We start from the raw sequence: 18,552 nt of genomic DNA on the forward strand, positions 1-18,552 counted from the left end.
TATATATATATATATATATGCATATATATTCTTTGTATTATATATATATATAGATATATGTATGTATTGTATTTATACATACATATATATAAGGAGATGGGATTCAGATGTAGTAATGGTGAGGTTGGTAGGAGTATAGTACTGAGAATAATAAACTAATAATATTAATAATAATAATAATAAGAATAACAACAATAATAATAATAACAACAAAAGCACTCAGAGAGTGCAAACCTCTGCCAAGGCAACACCAACGTCCTCTCAATGATTAGCCGGAGATGAGTTTTAAAATGAGAATATCTGAAATAAGCTAGACTGTTCTCACAAATGAGAATACTAAAAATGAACCCGACTGCTCTCAAAAATTAAGTTAAAAAACAAAAAATAATCCAGAATCTATGTCCGGTACCAGATTGATCTCAAAATCTAATCAGTTTGTGCCAGTCATGAAGCCAAACATCCCTGAAAGTTTCATCCAAATCCATCCAGTGGTTCTTGAGATATCTTGTTCAGAGACAAACAAACACGACTGAAAAACAACACCTCCACCGTTGCTAAGGTCTACAATCCATGTGATATGCCATGTATCACGAATACCAAGTTCCCTTAAACTGTGATGGTCTTTGCGTGTGTCTCCAGTAATGATGATGTCAAGCTGTCCTACATCTTTGACCAGAGCTTTAATATCGTTTCAGATGGCTATATGAAGCTGTTGAAACTGTGATCAAATCCTGACTTGATGGGGTTGCTGGTGGAAGGCCATATGCATAGCAGCAGGATTTAGCTCCTTGCCATACCTCCAGAGAGATTCAGAAGTGGTTGTGGAAGAATTTCTATGATCCCACCAGCCCCAATTTCTGGCTTCCTAAATTCCCTCAGTTGTAATCCCATGGATTATTACCTGTGGAGCACAGTTTAGAAAGGCACCAACCATTCTTCCTGAAACACCAAGGCCAAGCTGGTGAGCAAGATCAACGAGGTGTTTGAAGATCTACCCAAGGACACAGTGAGGAAGGCATGCACCAGATTCTGAAACTGAGGGTAGCTGTTTTGAGTAGATTGTTATCTCCCAGCCACAATCTAGCTGATATTTTTTGAAATACTTCTATATTTGGATATTGTGTTTTTTTTCTTTTTATGCAAACTGTCAAATTTAGCTTGAACGCCGTGTGTGTGTATGTGTGTTTGTGTACATACGCATACACACACACACACACACACACACACACATAGGAACCTGCACACAGTTTCCATCTACCAAAATCACTCACTAGACATTTATCACCCTGAGTTTATAGTTGATGGCACTTGCCCAAGGTGCTGCATAGTGGGACTGAACCCAAAACCATATGACTTCAAAGCAAGCCTTTTAGTCACACAGCCATGCCTGCACCTAAAATATATTCTACTCAACCTGTATTGTTTGGAAATTTCAAGTTACCATAAATTGGTTAGATTCTAACATCCGCATGGTTTAGGTATTGTGTCTCTGTTTTGTTTATTTAGTGCATCTCTCTTGGTTGAGAACTTTGTTTGACAATTATGTAACTGCAGGCTATTTATATTTAAAAGTAATTGCATACATATTATTCCAGAATCAGTTAAATATAGCTAAAAAAAAAAAAACAAGTCAAACAGACCATTAACTTTATTTTAGAGAAAACCTAATTTGAAGTTTCTGGCTGTCATAGAGGTTTTATAATAATGAAATAGGTTGGGATATAATTGTTATGAGTGTGACTCTGAATGAAGTATAGGATTGTGAGCGTGTCATTGTTATCTGTTATTTATTTTCATATAGACTTCTTGTCAAGTATTGTGTTGCTTGAATTTCTCTGCTGCAGGCTATCGACTTTATTTAAATGGTTCATAATTTATTACTATTTAATTACACAGAGATGTCACTTTGTCTATTAATTACAACTTTTGCACATTTAGGGCTCATGAAGTTTTTAATTGTTCTGGTGGGGGTATATTTTTCTCAGATGTCCCTTATATCCAGTACATGTCTAACTCAGCTAACATAGCTGTTAACCTAGAAGTTAAAAGCTTTTCTTCCTTTGCATAGGATTCAAGATCTTTGGCATCATTGAAAAGTAATACTTCAGAATTAAATATTAAATTTATTTCTTTTAAAATGAATAACTTGGGTCAAATACTGGTTTTTTTTTTTCCTTTTTTTATTTTTGACTTCAGGTTAGCTTCTATTTTCTTTTTCACTTGTGCCATAGTTTTTTAGTAGATTATTTATACATTAACAGACCCCACTGTTACTTTCTGATCTAATCCCTTGAATTGATGTTTTATATATTTTAATAGTACTATTATCTAATCTCTACTCCAGGAATTTATCTGTTACTGTAGGATTTGTTACCTCTCTAGCCCTCCTTCACCTCATGCATTCAGATATTAATAACATATCTTAAAAACAAATGTATACATGTATCTATGTTCTCAGTAGTAGACCACAATTTCGCACCTAGGATGTTGAAATTTTGCATAGAGGAATATAATTTCAAGGAGAAGGTCACAAGCTACGAAATTTAGTTCTGAAATCTGTTTCTTTTTATCTCCAGGCAGAAAACTAAGAATATTGTTTACTCTCTCTCTCTCTCTCTCTACCCTAGATGCTGCAGTAGACACTGGGAAATATTACTGGTTATAAATATAATTTATATATATTTAGAAAGGTATATTAGAATAAAATTTTGAAACAGAAATAATGTTTAGAAACAACAACACAACTGTTACTTTATTTCAAAGTCAAATCATAAAAATAACACAAATATCCATCTACTAACAGTAGTCAGCTTCTGCAATTAAAATGGGTAAACTTCTTGTTCTCTGGATCTAATAAACAAACAACGAATCATTAACATCTGCTAACTGCATTCATGAGGCTTTATTATTGTATAGATATCATTTGCTTTTGGAGCCATGAAACTAATGCTGACCTTCCATCATTATAGAATGTTTCTTTCATATCTAAGACTTTCCATCAATCACAAATGAGCAATTTTGTTGTTGGCACTCCATCGCTTATGACGTTGAGGGTTCCAGTTGATCAGATCAACAGAACAGCCTGCTCGTGAAATTAACGTGCAAGTGGCTGAGCACTCCACAGACACGTGTACCCTTAACGTAGTTCTCGGGGATATTCAGCGTGACACAGTGTGACAAGGCTGACCCTTTGAATTACAGGCACAACAGAAACAGGAAGTAAGAGTGAGAGAAAGTTGTGGGGAAAGAGTACAGCAGGGTTCGCCACCATCCTCTGCCAGAGCCTCGTGGAGCTTTAGGTGTTTTCGCTCAATAAACACTCACAACACCCGGTCTGGGAATTGAAACCATGATCCTATGACCGCGAGTCCACTACCCTAACCACTGGGCCATTGCGCCTCCACACAAATGAGCAATATCATGAACATTATCTACGAAACAAATGGCTTCCTCTTGATTACTAAACACTTAGTGATAATAATGCTTAATATTTCTGTTGAGATAAGGTTTTGTTCCTCTTTTACCAGAATCTTGGTATCTGCATGTTTAACCCTACCTTATTGAACTTCCTCCTTTCCTGCTTTCATTTGTACATTAGTCCACCGATTAGTAACTTTCAAACACATCATTCTGCTAAGACATTTGTGGCCATATTTCTTACAGGAATAGATTCACTACCTTGTTTCATTTCATCTTCAAAGTTATAAACAACTTAGAGGGAGTTAGATTAAAAATAACCAATTTTTCCTTATTTAGTGGTTGTTTCTAGGTCATTTTAATGCAAGGGTGGGGAAACTTTTTAGTGTGGCGGGCAAAAATTTCCAAAGAAAAAAGTCCGCGGGCAGACCACGAGTTCTAACTCTTATATCTGTGTAAATCTTGTATATATCTATCTATCTATAATTTGATGTACATTAATAAAGATAAGTTTAACACATTAAATTAACGCGTAACATCTTCATTAATGCTGCCACTGAATTTAGGACATTTATATTGCTTATGAGGTAATCTATGTTTTTCAGCTAGAGTGTAGTTGGGTCTCAAGGGGATGGTACAAACTTAGCAATATGTGTTTTATAGTGGAAACAAAATTTCCATTCAAATAGCAATTTACCAGACGATTTCTGTTCGAGTCTAACCGTTTTAGCCATAATGGAAACGCGACCTGTGTCGCAAATAGGTATGTGAATATTGTATAAATTTTGTAATTGAAAAATTTATTAGATTTTGTACATACGAGTATATCAGCCTGTGGGCGCCATAAAATGTGCTAGCGCGTGGGGGTTTCCCCACCCCTCATTTAATGCAACAGACCATTGACAAAATTCTATCCATGACTGTACTATCTTTTTAAGATGTAGAGTATCTATTACAACGTTAGTCAATGCATTTTTCTTCTAAAGCAATAAGATATAATGAGAGAGATGTTTGGCTGTTATTTTCTTGCAGGTAAGTGACTACATAAAAGCTCTCTTGCTTTCTCATTCATTTATTGTTATAAGCTGGTATTTGGAATACAGCTTAAGGGGAAAAGGTTCTCACATGCTGTTATGGAATTTTTAACCCTTAAATGTGTTATTACTCTTATAATAAGATTTCAAGTAAGATTTTAATTTAATATGAACAGTTTAATATCAGCAGTTTTGGTAGGTAGTTATCATGGGATATTGAAAAAGTTAATTTCATTTAGTTTTCCTGTAATTTTACTTCTAGAACCCTCTGGTTTTATGATACAAAATTTCTTGTCTTAAAGTGATTTTAAGTAAAATTTCCTGTCAAAATTTCATATTAATGTATGATTCAGATATCAGCTTGATAATGACGAAGTTTTTTTTAACATAATTCTTCATAATTTTCAAAATTAATTGAAACAGTATCAGTGTATTTCAACAAATATTGGTAAGAAAAAGGTTAAACATTTTACTTGCTACAACATAGTTTATTTCTCAGACTTATCATAATAGACCAAACCACGAGTTACTCATTATTGCAGTCTCCCTTGATGATTGAATAATTTAAGAAATATCATGAAAGTCATATAAGATTCTATATAAAAGGGAAAAGATTTGATATAAAAACCAAATATTAATAACCATAATTGTTTGTAATTTTTCTGCCATAATAAAAAGTATACTTATGTTCAATGTAATACTACCCTTATTTTCGTTTTTATGAGGATGTTTATAATATGTAAGAAATTGCTATTTGTCTATTTGCTAGGGTCCACAGAAAGTGATGCCATATTTTGCACATGGCAAACAAAAAACACTGGGAAAATACACCTTCAGAATTCACGGAATTTGGTCCTCTAATCTCTGATGTAAAGCCATCAACTGGATTTTTTTCTTGGTTCTTTAAAAGAAACAAAGGTTGGTTTCATTATTCTTAATAATTTGTACTTGGTATACTCACTGTCCTTTTCTTTAGTTGACAAAAATGTTAACAATAAATTTTACTAAAGAATCCCAGGAATTTATCTGAAGAAGACATATTCATAATTTAGAATACAACAAGGGAGGCTTAGTTCAGAATCGGTTCTCCATCTTCTAAGCCGACCCTACAGCTCTTATAACTTTCTAACAATCTGGTACTAAGTTTTGTTATTGTAACTTTTCATCATACAGAAAGGGAACATCAATCAGTTTCACAGAATATGAGTGAATATGCTTTGAGAAAGAACTTCGAATAACATATTCTTTTACTGATTTCATTCAATGGACTTTGATAATGACTATACAGGGGCATCACCATCTAGAATTTAGTTGAATGCATCAACTCCATACTTATTCTATTGGCTGGTTCTTATTTAGTCAACTTCAGAAGGATAAAAGTCAGAGTAAACCTATGTGGGATTTGAAGTTGGAACATTAAAGGATTATAATTCAAAACTGAAATGTCTATTATCCAACACTTCTACTGATTCTCTCAACGTATGTGATATTTAAATATTCTTAACTAAGTATGGACATATAGGCAGGAAAATACTGTTAATCAAACTAAATATTGTTCAAGTATCCACTCAGTTTTTAGCTACTATACAATGAGCTTAAGTACCATCTTTCATTGAAGTTTTATCAATGAATTTTTTGGCCAAAGTTAGGTTGAAGAATACATTTTGCCAGCCGTTGCCAATAAGACATTCGAGTGAGATCGTTACCAGTGCCGATGGACTGGCTCCTGTGCAGGTGGCACGTAAAGTATACCATTTTGAGCATGGCCGTTGCCAGTACCGCCTGACTGGCCTTCGTGCCTGTGGCACGTAAAAGCACCCACTACACTCTCGGAGTGGTTGGCGTTAGGAAGGGCATCCAGCTGTAGAAACTCTGCCAAATCAGATTGGAGCCTGGTGTAGCCTCCTGGTCCACCAGTCCTCAGTCAAATCGTCCAACCCATGCTAGCATGGAAAGCGGACGTTAAACGACGATGATGTTCCACCAAAATGATGAAGAAAAATTATTCCTTCTGAGTCAGGTATTACCAGTTGTTTGATTTTTGTGTAAACTTTTTTTTTTTTTTTTTTTTTTTTTTTTAACCAACAGAGTAATTCATTTTGGTAACCCCACTATTCCAACAGTTGAGTGTTATGTCTGGTTACCTAAATAATCTCTCAGCTGAGAGTTGCAACTACAGTTTCTACTGGATCTGGTAGTCCACACTGTTCAAGATACTTGTCAGTCATGGACTGTACAGTATTTTAAATGTGTTCTGTTGTGTATAACAGAGTTAATCTCCGAGTCTGGTCTTTTGACTCTTGTTGTGCTTGATACAGTACATTTTCAGTTACAATGACCTGTTATTAAGTCAAAGCTGCTAAGGATCAGATGATGAGTAAACACTTATAATAACAGCAAAGCTCTTCCTCTTGCTCAGAGAATGCAAAACTGCAGCCTCTTCCTTGGCTCATTGCTTTGTTGTGTATAGCATCATTTTTGAAGAGACATTTTCTCTGACAGGCTTCATGGTATGTTGCTCAGTTGTATTGGGCAACTGTTTTAAAGTCCTGGAGTATGTTGAACCATGAACATTGTGCAAGAACTGTCAGAGATTTAAATAGGCTATTAAAATCTTTCATTTAAAAATTGTGTTTATTTGAATTTATATAGTAGATACAAAACCATATTTTTTTAAAGTACTCGACCACTGTCTGTGACAATATCTGGAAGACAATTATATTTCACACAAAAGATGTGGACAATATATATTGAAATGCTGCCTTCATTAAAGTTCCTATCTTCAAAAAGTTTGCATGCAGTTTCAAATATCATGGAAAACAGAAAATAATCGAATCTTTCATTCACATTTAAATTTTCTTATATTTTTAAACTGCTTGAAAATTTCAAATATATTCAAGCATTATAAAAACTAGCAGTTCAATTTTTATGTTCCATAAAAAACATAAAACCTGAATATTTTAGAAATATTAACAAATTTATAATTGAAATATATTAGAGAATAAATTATTTTCTATCTTCCATGGTATTTGAAACTGCATGTTAACTTTTTGAAGATATGACTTAAATGTACAATTTTTATAATGATAGCATTCCAAATACATATTGCTTGTGTGTGTATTCTGTTTTTATGATAATTATTTAAATTCTTCCTTTGTGGAAGAAGCTGGCTTCTAACAAAGATTCAAAGCTCCATCATTAGGATGTTGTATGTTGGCACTCCGTCGCTTACGATATCGAGGGTTCCAGTTGATCTGATCAACGGAACAGCCTGCTTGTGAAATTAATGTGAAAGTGGCTGAGCACTCCACAGACATGTATACCCTTAACGTAGTTCTCTGGGATATTCAGCATGACACAGTGTTACAAGGCTGGCCCCTTTGAAATACAGGCACAACAGAAACAGGAAGTAAGAGTGAGAGAAAGTTGTGGTGAAAGAGTACAGCAGGGTTCGCCACCATCCCCTGCCGGAGCCTTGTGGAACTTTAGGTGTTTTCGCTCAATAAACACTCACAACGCCCGGTCTGGGAATCGAAACTGCGATCCTATGACCACGAGTCCACTGCCCTAACCACTGGGCCATTGCACCTCCACATCATTAGGATATAGATAACAAAAACAATGTCATATTTTAAACTTGAGAAAAGTCTTGCATATTTTTACTATTTCACTTATAGTTTGTATTTATAATGTGCAAATCATTTGATTGGTTTCTTTTTCTGAAAACCCTAGCTTATCCAGATTGCCACTTTGGAATCTACTCACAAAACCAAATTCACCAATTATTATTGGTATAAATGTAAATTTATAATCTGGATATAAAAGCTGGAGGTTTTGAAGCAGTTGTCCATAGTTATTCTCTTTCTCTTTGAAAATCAAAGAGATGTTCACATCAGGAGGACAGCTGACATCTATGACTGTCTGTCTCAAACAACAATATTTGACTTGTTATGTTTACACTTGACAGGTGTTTTGATGGGAATGTTCCACCAGTGTTCCTTGTATTGACGTTTGTATTCTGTATTTATTCCAGGATAGTTTTTTTTACTGAATTGCATTGTACATTGTTTTTGCAACAGTGTTGTGTCACGTAGGGAGGTAGTATCTTGATGATATTTTTGGACAACTACTAATCACATGTGTTGTCTTCTGCAGAAATATAACATAATCTGCATTTTTGGTATGTGTGTGTGTGCATATATGTGTGTTTGGATATGTATGAGTGAGAGAGATTTAGGGATGTATATAGACCCATAGGGCCAGTTTTCCTGTTTCCATGACATGATAATTCCAACCCACCCTGTGGATGGAACATCAGTCCGTCACAGGATTATTCACTTTTTGCCAGCTGAGTGGATTGGAGCAATTTGAAATAAAGTATTTTGCTCAAGAACATGACATGTTACCCAGTCAAGTAATCACATCCACAATCTTAGGATTATGATTCTAACAACTTAACCACTAAGCCACCACATAACTCCTACTCCCTTACAACTTTAAGTTTGTCTACATCTTTTGATTTTTCCCTGTTATGCCTCAAGGGGCATAAACCTGTGAAATTTTGGTAAAGATTCATTAAGAAATTTTGGTAAAGATTCATTAAGAAATTTTGGTAAAGATTCATTAAGAGATTCAAGGTAGACAAACATTGCCACCTTGTGAGTTTGCTCTGGCACCCCATCACTACCATCTTTATTTTCTTCTCAGTTACTCCCACCAACCCTCATATAATGTGGTTTAGTCATGCTTCTCTTCTTTGGTAGGTCCCCTGTGCTTGTCCCTCTATCATACTTTAGCCTCTCAACACCTAGCATACAGACACTTCTCCTTTGCAGATACTCCCCCCCACACACATGCACTTAGTCAAGGGAGCTTTTTTCCTTTTTTTCCTGTCTTGCAAATTTTGTGACTACCTCACTAGTGCTGGATACACGAAAGAAACACCCAGCATACACTGTATAGTTGTTGGCTCTAGGGAGGCCGTCCAGCTGTAAAAACCATGCCAAAACAGACATTCAAGCTCAGTGCAGTCCTGCAGCTTGCTAGATCCTGTCAAACCATCCAATCCATACTAGCATGGAAAATGGACATTAAGTGATGATGATGATATATATAGCACACACACACACATAGGTGAATTTGTTTTGGATGTGTGAATATAATTTTGGATTATATGTAGGTTCTGGCACCAAGGTGCCACATAAAGAGCATCAGTGTTGGTGCTGGTATCATGCAAAAGTATTGGCACCACATAAAAAGCACCCAGTACACTCTGTAAAGTGGTAGGCATTAGGAAGGGCTGCCAGCTGTAGAAACCAAGTTAAAACAGACTATGGAACTTAGTGTTGCCTCTGGCCTTACCAGCTCTTGTCAACCCAGCTAACCCATGCCAGCATGGAAAATGGACGTTAAATAATGATACCAACAGTGACGATGCCTGTCCTAACTTTGCTTTACACCAACTGAGGATTACCTCTCATTTTCACTTGAGTACCAACACAAAACTATAATACGCTTTCCTGAAAACTTTGCTGTAATGAGGGAATTCCATAATGCAAGACCTACTGTTCCAATGATTTCCCCATTATAAATTGCAATGAATTTCAACATAATTTTTTTACTCCCCACAACCCCCAAAAAATCCAGAAACAAAATCAAAACTCAAAACTCTGCAACCACTTCTATAATCATAACCAGGGTTTCCATATGGGGAAATCCTAGTGTTCATTTAACACATAATTTCCTACACCTATATATAAAAGACACTCTAAACTTTACCACAAGTGTGTAGTCAACATGTTAATACTTATGTAACCCATAGCACACCTAAATAACAGACACCGACACACCTACACACAATACACACACGTGAACAAGCACCCATATATGTCTATGTTGTATATGTGTTTTTAATTGACTGGAAGAAAAATTGTAGTACTCAATTAAGAATGGCTTTTGTTAGGAGATAAAATAGTTGCTCACCCTATTGTTCTCGGTGACATTAGCATGGCTCTAAAATAGGAAAAAAAAATCGCAGTTAGCTGAAGAAGTACATTTGGTATGTTATTGTGCTAACAAGAAGTAGTATGTTGGCTGCAGTGTTTTATGAAATCAGATATTTTAGTTGTGTTTAGTCCTGTTCATCCCAGTCAGCCTGTGACTGTACCATATTATTTCTTCAGACATAAATGTAACTAAGACGACAATCTAGTGTGTTTTTGTTTTTTAAATTTTTTTAACGATAGTAGGAGTTGCTAGGTGGTAAGTAGCTTGTTTACCAACCACATGGTTCCATGTTCAGACCACTGTGTGGCACCTTGGGCAAGTGTCTTCTACTATAGCCTCAGGCTGACCAAAGCCTTGTGAGTGGATTTGGTAGACGGAAACTGAAAGAAGCCTGTCATATATATATATATATATATGTGTGTATGTGTGTATGTTTGTGTCTGTGATTGTCTCCCCAAACATCGCTTGACAACTGATGCTGGTGTGTTTACGCCCCTGTAACTTAGCAGTTCGGCAAAAGAGACCAATACATATATACATATAAACAAAAATACCCTGTTGTTGATGTTGAAATTCCAGTGAAGGAGCCAGGCAGGCAGGGAGGGTTAGTAATGGATTCAAGAACTAAGATAGAAAATAAGGTTTGATAGAAAACAAGAGATATATAGTGGGAAATAGTATACTGCATGCATTTTCAGGAAAGAGTCTACTGTAGTAAACAGAATACATGGATTTGAGACAATTCACAATCTCAGATTTTAATTTCATGTGTTGAATTCAACAACTATTGAAATTCATTATCTAATTAAATATGTAATTCATAAAACATATGTACCCATACACTTTGTAATTCCTGTCAGTATTTGTATATATATATGTATATATATTGTATATATTTTTTCAGAAATATGCCTTTAGAGACAACAACTAGTATGTGAAGAATTATTTATTATTTTTGATGTCTGAACCAGCATGTATTGAATATATTTTGCTATATAATACTAACAACATTTTGATGTGTTACTTTTTCTTCCTTCTAATCCTGTTATTAGTAGAAATGTTGTGTAAGTCATAGGGTGTGGGGACACCTAATGAAGACTTCTTCCTGTAATAATTCAGAAATCAATACTTGACTGGTTTTCTTATACATTCTTCCATGGGACCCAAGAAAAGTAATCGAGCATCAAATGGCTCTGCTAGTATTGAATTCATTTTAAATAACTCATTTACGAAAACAACTCATAGATGAAAGAGCTATATCTATAACCTTTTTGTTTGGAAGAAGTTATCTTTAGTATAGTGTTCTCACCCAAATGCTTGCATAAGAATAGACTCCTCTAAAAAGCAATCAAAGGCCAGGTGTTAGTGATAAGGTAACAAATTAAATTTACTACTCTGGAATAATTTACCAAAGTTTACCCAACATCTGATGTGCTTCCTGATAGTTTCCATTGACCTAATCACACTCACTAAGCTTTGTTTGATCTGGAGTTATGCCATGCAGTGTACAATCTTGCTTACTTTGTGATTTTAGTACATTTTATCACTAAGTACATTTACATTTGTTTTGTGATCAATAATTTGGCAAGTGCACTGAAAGCTATGCTTTGCTGATGACCTCAGGTAAATGCTGAAACATGGTCAAGTTGTCTCCCATAATTGCTGAAAGCACTGAAAATAATACTAGACATGGATTAATATTGTGGTTTCTTCACTGTAACTCTATCTATCAAATCTTGGACAACTGAAAGAATTTTAAAAATAATGGAATACAAAAACTGAAAAATCAGCTTGAAAAATTACTGTATTTTAACATGTATAAGGAACCCTAATTTTAGGGTTTAAAATTTAGAAAAAAAAAAGGTTTTGTAAGGGATTGTAATAGTATCCATGTATAAGAAACTCCTATATTTTCTTAACCTAATTTTTGACAAAAAAGGGTTCCGTATACACATTAAAATACAGTAATTCTTTTTATTATTTTGAGGTTCAATTATTAAGATACTAAGTCAGTAGTTCTAAATCTTTCAAACATAATGGCCCAAATAGTCCAAAGAATATTCTTGGATTTAATTGTTTTTGGCTTTACAGCTCTGTTAGAAGTTATTCTCAGTCATGTGTTCTTTAGTAAAAGTTTTTTTGTTTCATATAGATTTATCATCACTGTCACTATCATTGTATCAACCAGACTATCAGATGTTATTATACATCACTGGTCACAATGTGTTCCTTGCATTGTTGTAGCTTTCAAATGGTGTCACCCTAACTGGCCAGGTGGGCAAGCCAACATTCTCCCTGAACAGGATGCCAGTCCATTGCAGGGTTACTCATTTTTAGTTGAGTGAACTGGAGCAACACAAAATAAAACATTTTGCTCAGGAACACATGCTGCTGGTCTTGAAATCAAAACCATGATCCTGCTATCATGAGTACAACACCCTGACCACTTGGCCATGTGCCTTCATACATTTATTATAGTATTTCTTAAATTAGTTTGTAATTTTATAATTTAAAAATGTTTGTGTGTTCACATTGGCTTTGCCTATCAATATTCTCTATGGCTGTTACTTTAATACTGAAATCAATTTATTGGCTTTTCTATGTGTGTGTTGTTCACCTTTTAACAAAGCTCCAGATTTTGCATGATATGTTGTTCTCATATAACATTTCCGGAGTAAGTAATAGATAAGCGTGTGTGTGTGTAAGTTAAAGGATCTTGTCTTTAGAGCTAACTAGTGAAGGTAAGAAATCTATTTTTGATCTTGGTAGATCTCTTTAGCAAAGTTTATTTATATCTGTTGATAAGACTTAGAGGTCATTAGTATATGTAGAAATATATATATAATTTAATGTCCATTTTTTTACTTGCTTGTGTAAGTCAGATGGAATTTATTGTGGCAAGTTTTCAATGCCAACCCTCACCTGTTTCCAAGCAATATTGGAAATTACTGTGCTGGTATGATAGTGACAATCAAGAAAACACTGACATGCACACATGGCTCAATATGTCGAAAAGGTTTTGATAGAAATTCAATACACTGTACCCAGTGCAAGCTATAGACATATAAGAGGTGTAGTGGTATCACATGAAGATTAATAGAGAAAGTAGTCTTTCTGTGTGGCAGATTGAAAGTACAACAAACACTAAGAATGTATGGAAAATAGACTTCTTCAAATGTCCAGGGTAATCCTTAGAAGTAGTAGATAGCTTCCATTACCTAGGTGACCAAGTTAGCAGTGGAGGAGGAAGCTCTGGAAGTATAGTTTCTTCAATAAGAACAGTCTGGGCAAGGGCTACTCCCTCAGAGTGAAATGTAGATTGTTTGATACCTGTGTATGAACAGCTATGCTACATACAGTGAAATATGGGTTGTGACTACAGAGAACATGTGAAGGCTTGAAAGAGATGAAGCCAGCATGCTTCATTGGATGGGTACTGTCAGTGTGCATGTAGAACAGAGTGTTAATGATTTATAAGAAAAATTGGGTATTAGAAACATCAGATGTTGTGTGTAAGAGAGAAAACTGCACTGATGTGGTCATGTGATATGTATGGACGAGGACAGCTGCATAAAGAAATGCCAGTCTCTAATAGTGGAGGGAATATCTGAAAAGAGTAGACCCAGGATGACGTGGTATAAAGTGATGAGAAATGCTTTTTAAATGTTGAGCCTCACAGAGGAGATGACAAGGGATCGAGACTTCTGGCAATTTGTTGTGTTTGAGAAGACCCGTCAAGCTAAGTAAAATCATAGCCATCAATACATACAGGCATATCCTTTATGACCATACCCCACTCTCACATACACTCACACACACACACACTCTATCTTCTGTCAAAGCATCTTCACAACTCCTCTTCCCAACACCCCTAACACTCGATGCTGGCCCCTCAACTCTCTCACATGTCTATCCGCACACTCTCCATGCCCTCACATGTATGCCACAGCCCCCTCTCAGCCACTCCAAATCCTTTCACTATCACATGCTGACCCTAAGCATCTCCTCCCACACTCTTATGGAACATCCCCCTCTACTATTTATACTCCCTCACACTGTTCCCTGTGATTAGCCCTCTTTTACTCACTCTGATTTTCTCTCTATCATACTCTAACCTCTTGCCCAGCACACAGCCACTTCTCTCACTTACACTTACTCTCTCAGCTGAGAGGTTTTTGTCTTGCAAGCCACTTGGTGAACCTACTGGTGCCATATAAAAAGTACTTGTGCTAGCGCCTTGTGAAAAGTGCCTCTGTTGGTGCCTTGTAAAAAACACACATGCTGGTGCCTTGCTGGTTCCACATAAAAAGCACCCAGTACACTCTTTAAAGTGGTTGACATTAGGAAGCCATCTAGCCATAGAAACCATAGTATGCATGCTGAAACTGACAATTGGAGCCTGATGCAACTCTCCAGTTTGCTAACTCCTGTTAGACTGTCCAGTCTACGTCAATGTCACAGGGATAATGATTATGATAATGATGACAATTATGATAATGAGGAGGAGGATGTATATATGTATTATATTTATTTGTAAAATATATTTTAAAAATTTCCATTAACTTGCTTCCAGCATTGACAGATGAAAAAGCTTTCTTTTGTTGTGTTTTTTTTTTTAATGTTTTTGTTGTATGCTGAAACTACTACTCAGTTGTGGCCCTACCAAGTGGCATAAGAGTTGGTTGACTTTCATTTTTAATTTTGTCTTCTAAACAGTGTAACTCTTTGACTATCTTTAAATATGTCACTAACCTAAATGGTATGATATCCTGTTACTGTGTTCTGAATATTACTTAGTAAAGAATGCTTTATTTATTGCTCAGGAAATAGAAACCATTCTTGCCATCTGGAAATAATTTTAATGATTTTGTTTGTCCAATTCATTTTATGCCTGATTTTTTTTTTTCATGTTGGCTTGGGTTGGATGAATACTCAGCAAGGCATTGTTTTATAGTTGGCGGCCCTTTCTGCCACTGACCCTTACCTATTTTTCTAGTGAGGGATTATTTATGCTTCTTATTTTTGAAAGCGCAGAGCTAGGGGATGATTGTTTGGGTTGGAAATGTCAAGAGACATCACTGATTTTTTTAATTTTTTTTACCTCAATACTTTCATATGAGTGTAAACACACAGATAGCAGCATGCATACACACACACACTCACACACACAGACACACCTATATGTATATTATGGGTTTGCTTCCATACATTCAGTTTCCATCTATCAATGCATTGGTCAACCCAAGGCATTGGTAGATGGAAACTGTAGAAGACAGCTTCCTAAGATGCCACATTGTGACATAGAACTCAAGATCATGTGGTAACAAAACAAGCTTCATATCCACAGAGCTATGCCTGTGCTCAATTATTCCATGTTCTACTATAGACAGTTGCTCAATATGAATTCTAAGATTTGGCCAGTGTCACTTGTATGAGTAGTAAACAATTACAAACTATTAACATGAAAGTTTTACATTTCCCATTTATTCCAGGGCTCTTTTATAGCAAGACACCTGTTTCTATTTCTCTGTTATACTTTAACCTCTCTTCACCTGACACAAAACCACCAGTATTACACCCATCTCAGTTGAGGGGTCTTGTCTTGTGAGTTTCTTGGTGACCTCACTGGTGCTGGTGCCACTTCGTACAATCTGTAAAGTGATTAGCATTAGGAATGGCATTCAGCTGTAGAAACCATGCTGAAGCAGACATTGGAGCTTGGCACTGTCCTCTGGCTTGTCAGCTCCTGCTGAATCACCCAACCCATACCAGCCTGGTAAGCAGACATTAAATAGTGATGATGATGATGAAAATGAGTTCTTTTTATGTAAAATAATCTATAACTAGAAGTTAGAGGCACATAGACAGACACACCCATATAAATGGATAGAGGGATAATGGTTGGAGAGAAATCTATAGATGAATGTTTATGAATGTTGGCATACTTGTAAATTATGTAGAAAGAAAAACAAGCTACATATTCACTTTTTTCTTTCTCATCACTCTAGATGTTCCTGATGCACAAGGTAATTCACCATCTCCAGCCAATGAACCATCAGAAGAAACAGCAGTGGAGAATGTTTCAGTCGTTAAACAATGCCCGCTCAAGACAGAAAGCAATACTTCATCACCTGGTGAGAAAACTTTTACTTTATTAATCCTTTGTGGCACTTCTCATCTTTTGGTTCTCTCTGTGTCACTCTTATTCATTCTCTGCATGAAAGTAATGATTTCAAATTTTGGCACAAAACCTGCAATTTTAGAAAGTGGGTAAGTCAATTACGACCCCAGTAATCAACTGGCACTTATTTTATTGACCTTGAAAAGATGAAAGCAAAGTCAACCTCAGCAGAATTTGAACTCAGAACATAAAGACAGACGAAATGCTGCTAAACATTGTGCTAATGATTCTGCGAGCTCGCTGCCTTATTTCTACATGAAAATAATAAAATTGATTAAGCAAAGGACCTTTTATTTATGAAGTGGTGGAATGCAATCAATTGGCTTGGTCCTATCATCATCGACCTCAGCAAGAGAAAAATCAATCATTGCACTATTGAGATTTGAACTCACAAATAGGTGCAGGCATGACTGTGTGGTTAAGAAATTTGCTTTCCAATAATGTGGTCTTGTGCCAATCCTACTATTTATTATCTTAGGCAACTGTCTTCTGATATATCTCCACTCCACAGGCCAACCAATGGATTTTGTAGACAGAAACTGAAAGAAGCTCGTCTTGTGTGTGTGTGTGTGCTGATGTGTAATTTTGCCTCATCATCACATGATGGTTGTAAATGAGCTTCGTCATCCTACAAGCAGTGTTGTTTATTTTCAGTCTCCTATGAAAAACCTGTTTGGCTATTAGGAAATATTACCTTGCTTGGAAACAGGTGTGGCTTTGCAATGGGAAGGGTATCCAGCTGTAGAAAATCTGTCTCAACAAATTCTGTCTTGTGCATGCAAACAAAGAAAAGCGGATATTAAATGATAATGACAATGAAATATGGAGTAATGACGTAGCTAATTTAAACGATATAAATCATTGTCCATTGTTTGAAGTAGCTTCGTCATTCATTTTATTATTTACTGTAATAGGAAAAATAATTAAAACTGAATTTTAGTTTAGCTGGTCTTGAGTGTCTCTTCTTTTGAAACTCAATTTTCATTAGTTTTAACAGAGAGGAAGGTGTAAGTCTACAGAAAATCCATTGTCCTATTAATTAATTACATTTTTTTTTCTTCGCTACTTTGAAGTATGATGACCTTAATTTATCTTAAAGCAAAGTTGGACATGAAAGTATTAAGAGTTTATACACTGCTTACAGCAATGAATGTACTTTGTAAAAAAAGTACCTACTTACAGCAGTAATTTTTTCTTCAGTCTTCAATGACTCCTATTTATAACCATAAATTGTACTTCTCCAAAATATCTACATACAGTAGTGATCTGTACTTCACTTCTTAATACCACCTATTTTCAAGTAGAGTTCAAATACATTGCCTGGTAAGTGTTTTTACCAAACACAGTGGAAAAACCAAGGACAAACTACAGACTGTCAATTCTTTAGAGATATAGTGATTCAGACAGTTGTTACTCTTTATTTAGTATTAATGCTGTGATGTTCTTTAGTTTTGAAGTTACTCTCTTTTCGATTTTTATTTTGTTGAAAAGTATGACTTTAGGTGTGGATATGGCTATGAGAGTAAGAAGTTTTCTTTTCAAGTATGTGATCTTCCACTATAGTTCCAGGCTGACCAAAGCTTTGTGAATGGATTTGGTATGCAGAAACTGAAAGCCAGCAAGCTGGCAGGAACGTTAGCACGTCGGGCGAAATGCTTAGCGGTATTTTGTCTGTCTTTACGTTCTGAGTTCAAATTCCACCGAGGTCGACTTTGCCTTTCATCCTTTTGGGGTCGATGAATTAAGCACCAGTTATGCACTGGGGTCGATATAATCAACTTAATCCATTTGTTTGTCCTTGTTTGTCCCCTCTATGTTTAGGCCCTTGTGGGCAGTAAAGAAATAAGAAACTGAAAGAAGCTCATATGTGTGTGTGTGAGAGAGAGAGAGAGAGAGAGAGAGAGAGAGAGAGAG

At 35.7% G+C, this 18,552-nt stretch overlaps 1 protein-coding gene across 1 annotated transcript in view; it reads left to right on the forward strand.

Annotated features, from left to right (window-relative positions):
- Positions 1-18,552, forward strand: part of LOC106882632 (1-phosphatidylinositol 3-phosphate 5-kinase) — a 106,411-nt gene that overhangs the window by 7,802 nt on the left and 80,057 nt on the right. Inside the window, exons 2-3 of the mRNA XM_014933373.2 lie at positions 5,221-5,369; positions 16,466-16,591. Of these exons, the coding sequence (XP_014788859.1) occupies positions 5,252-5,369; positions 16,466-16,591 (244 nt within the window). The 5' untranslated portion in view covers positions 5,221-5,251. The remainder of the gene's footprint in view (positions 1-5,220; positions 5,370-16,465; positions 16,592-18,552) is intronic.

The sequence above is a fragment of the Octopus bimaculoides genome, chromosome 8 (assembly GCF_001194135.2).
Source record: "Octopus bimaculoides isolate UCB-OBI-ISO-001 chromosome 8, ASM119413v2, whole genome shotgun sequence".
Taxonomy (NCBI): Eukaryota; Metazoa; Mollusca; class Cephalopoda; order Octopoda; family Octopodidae; genus Octopus; species Octopus bimaculoides.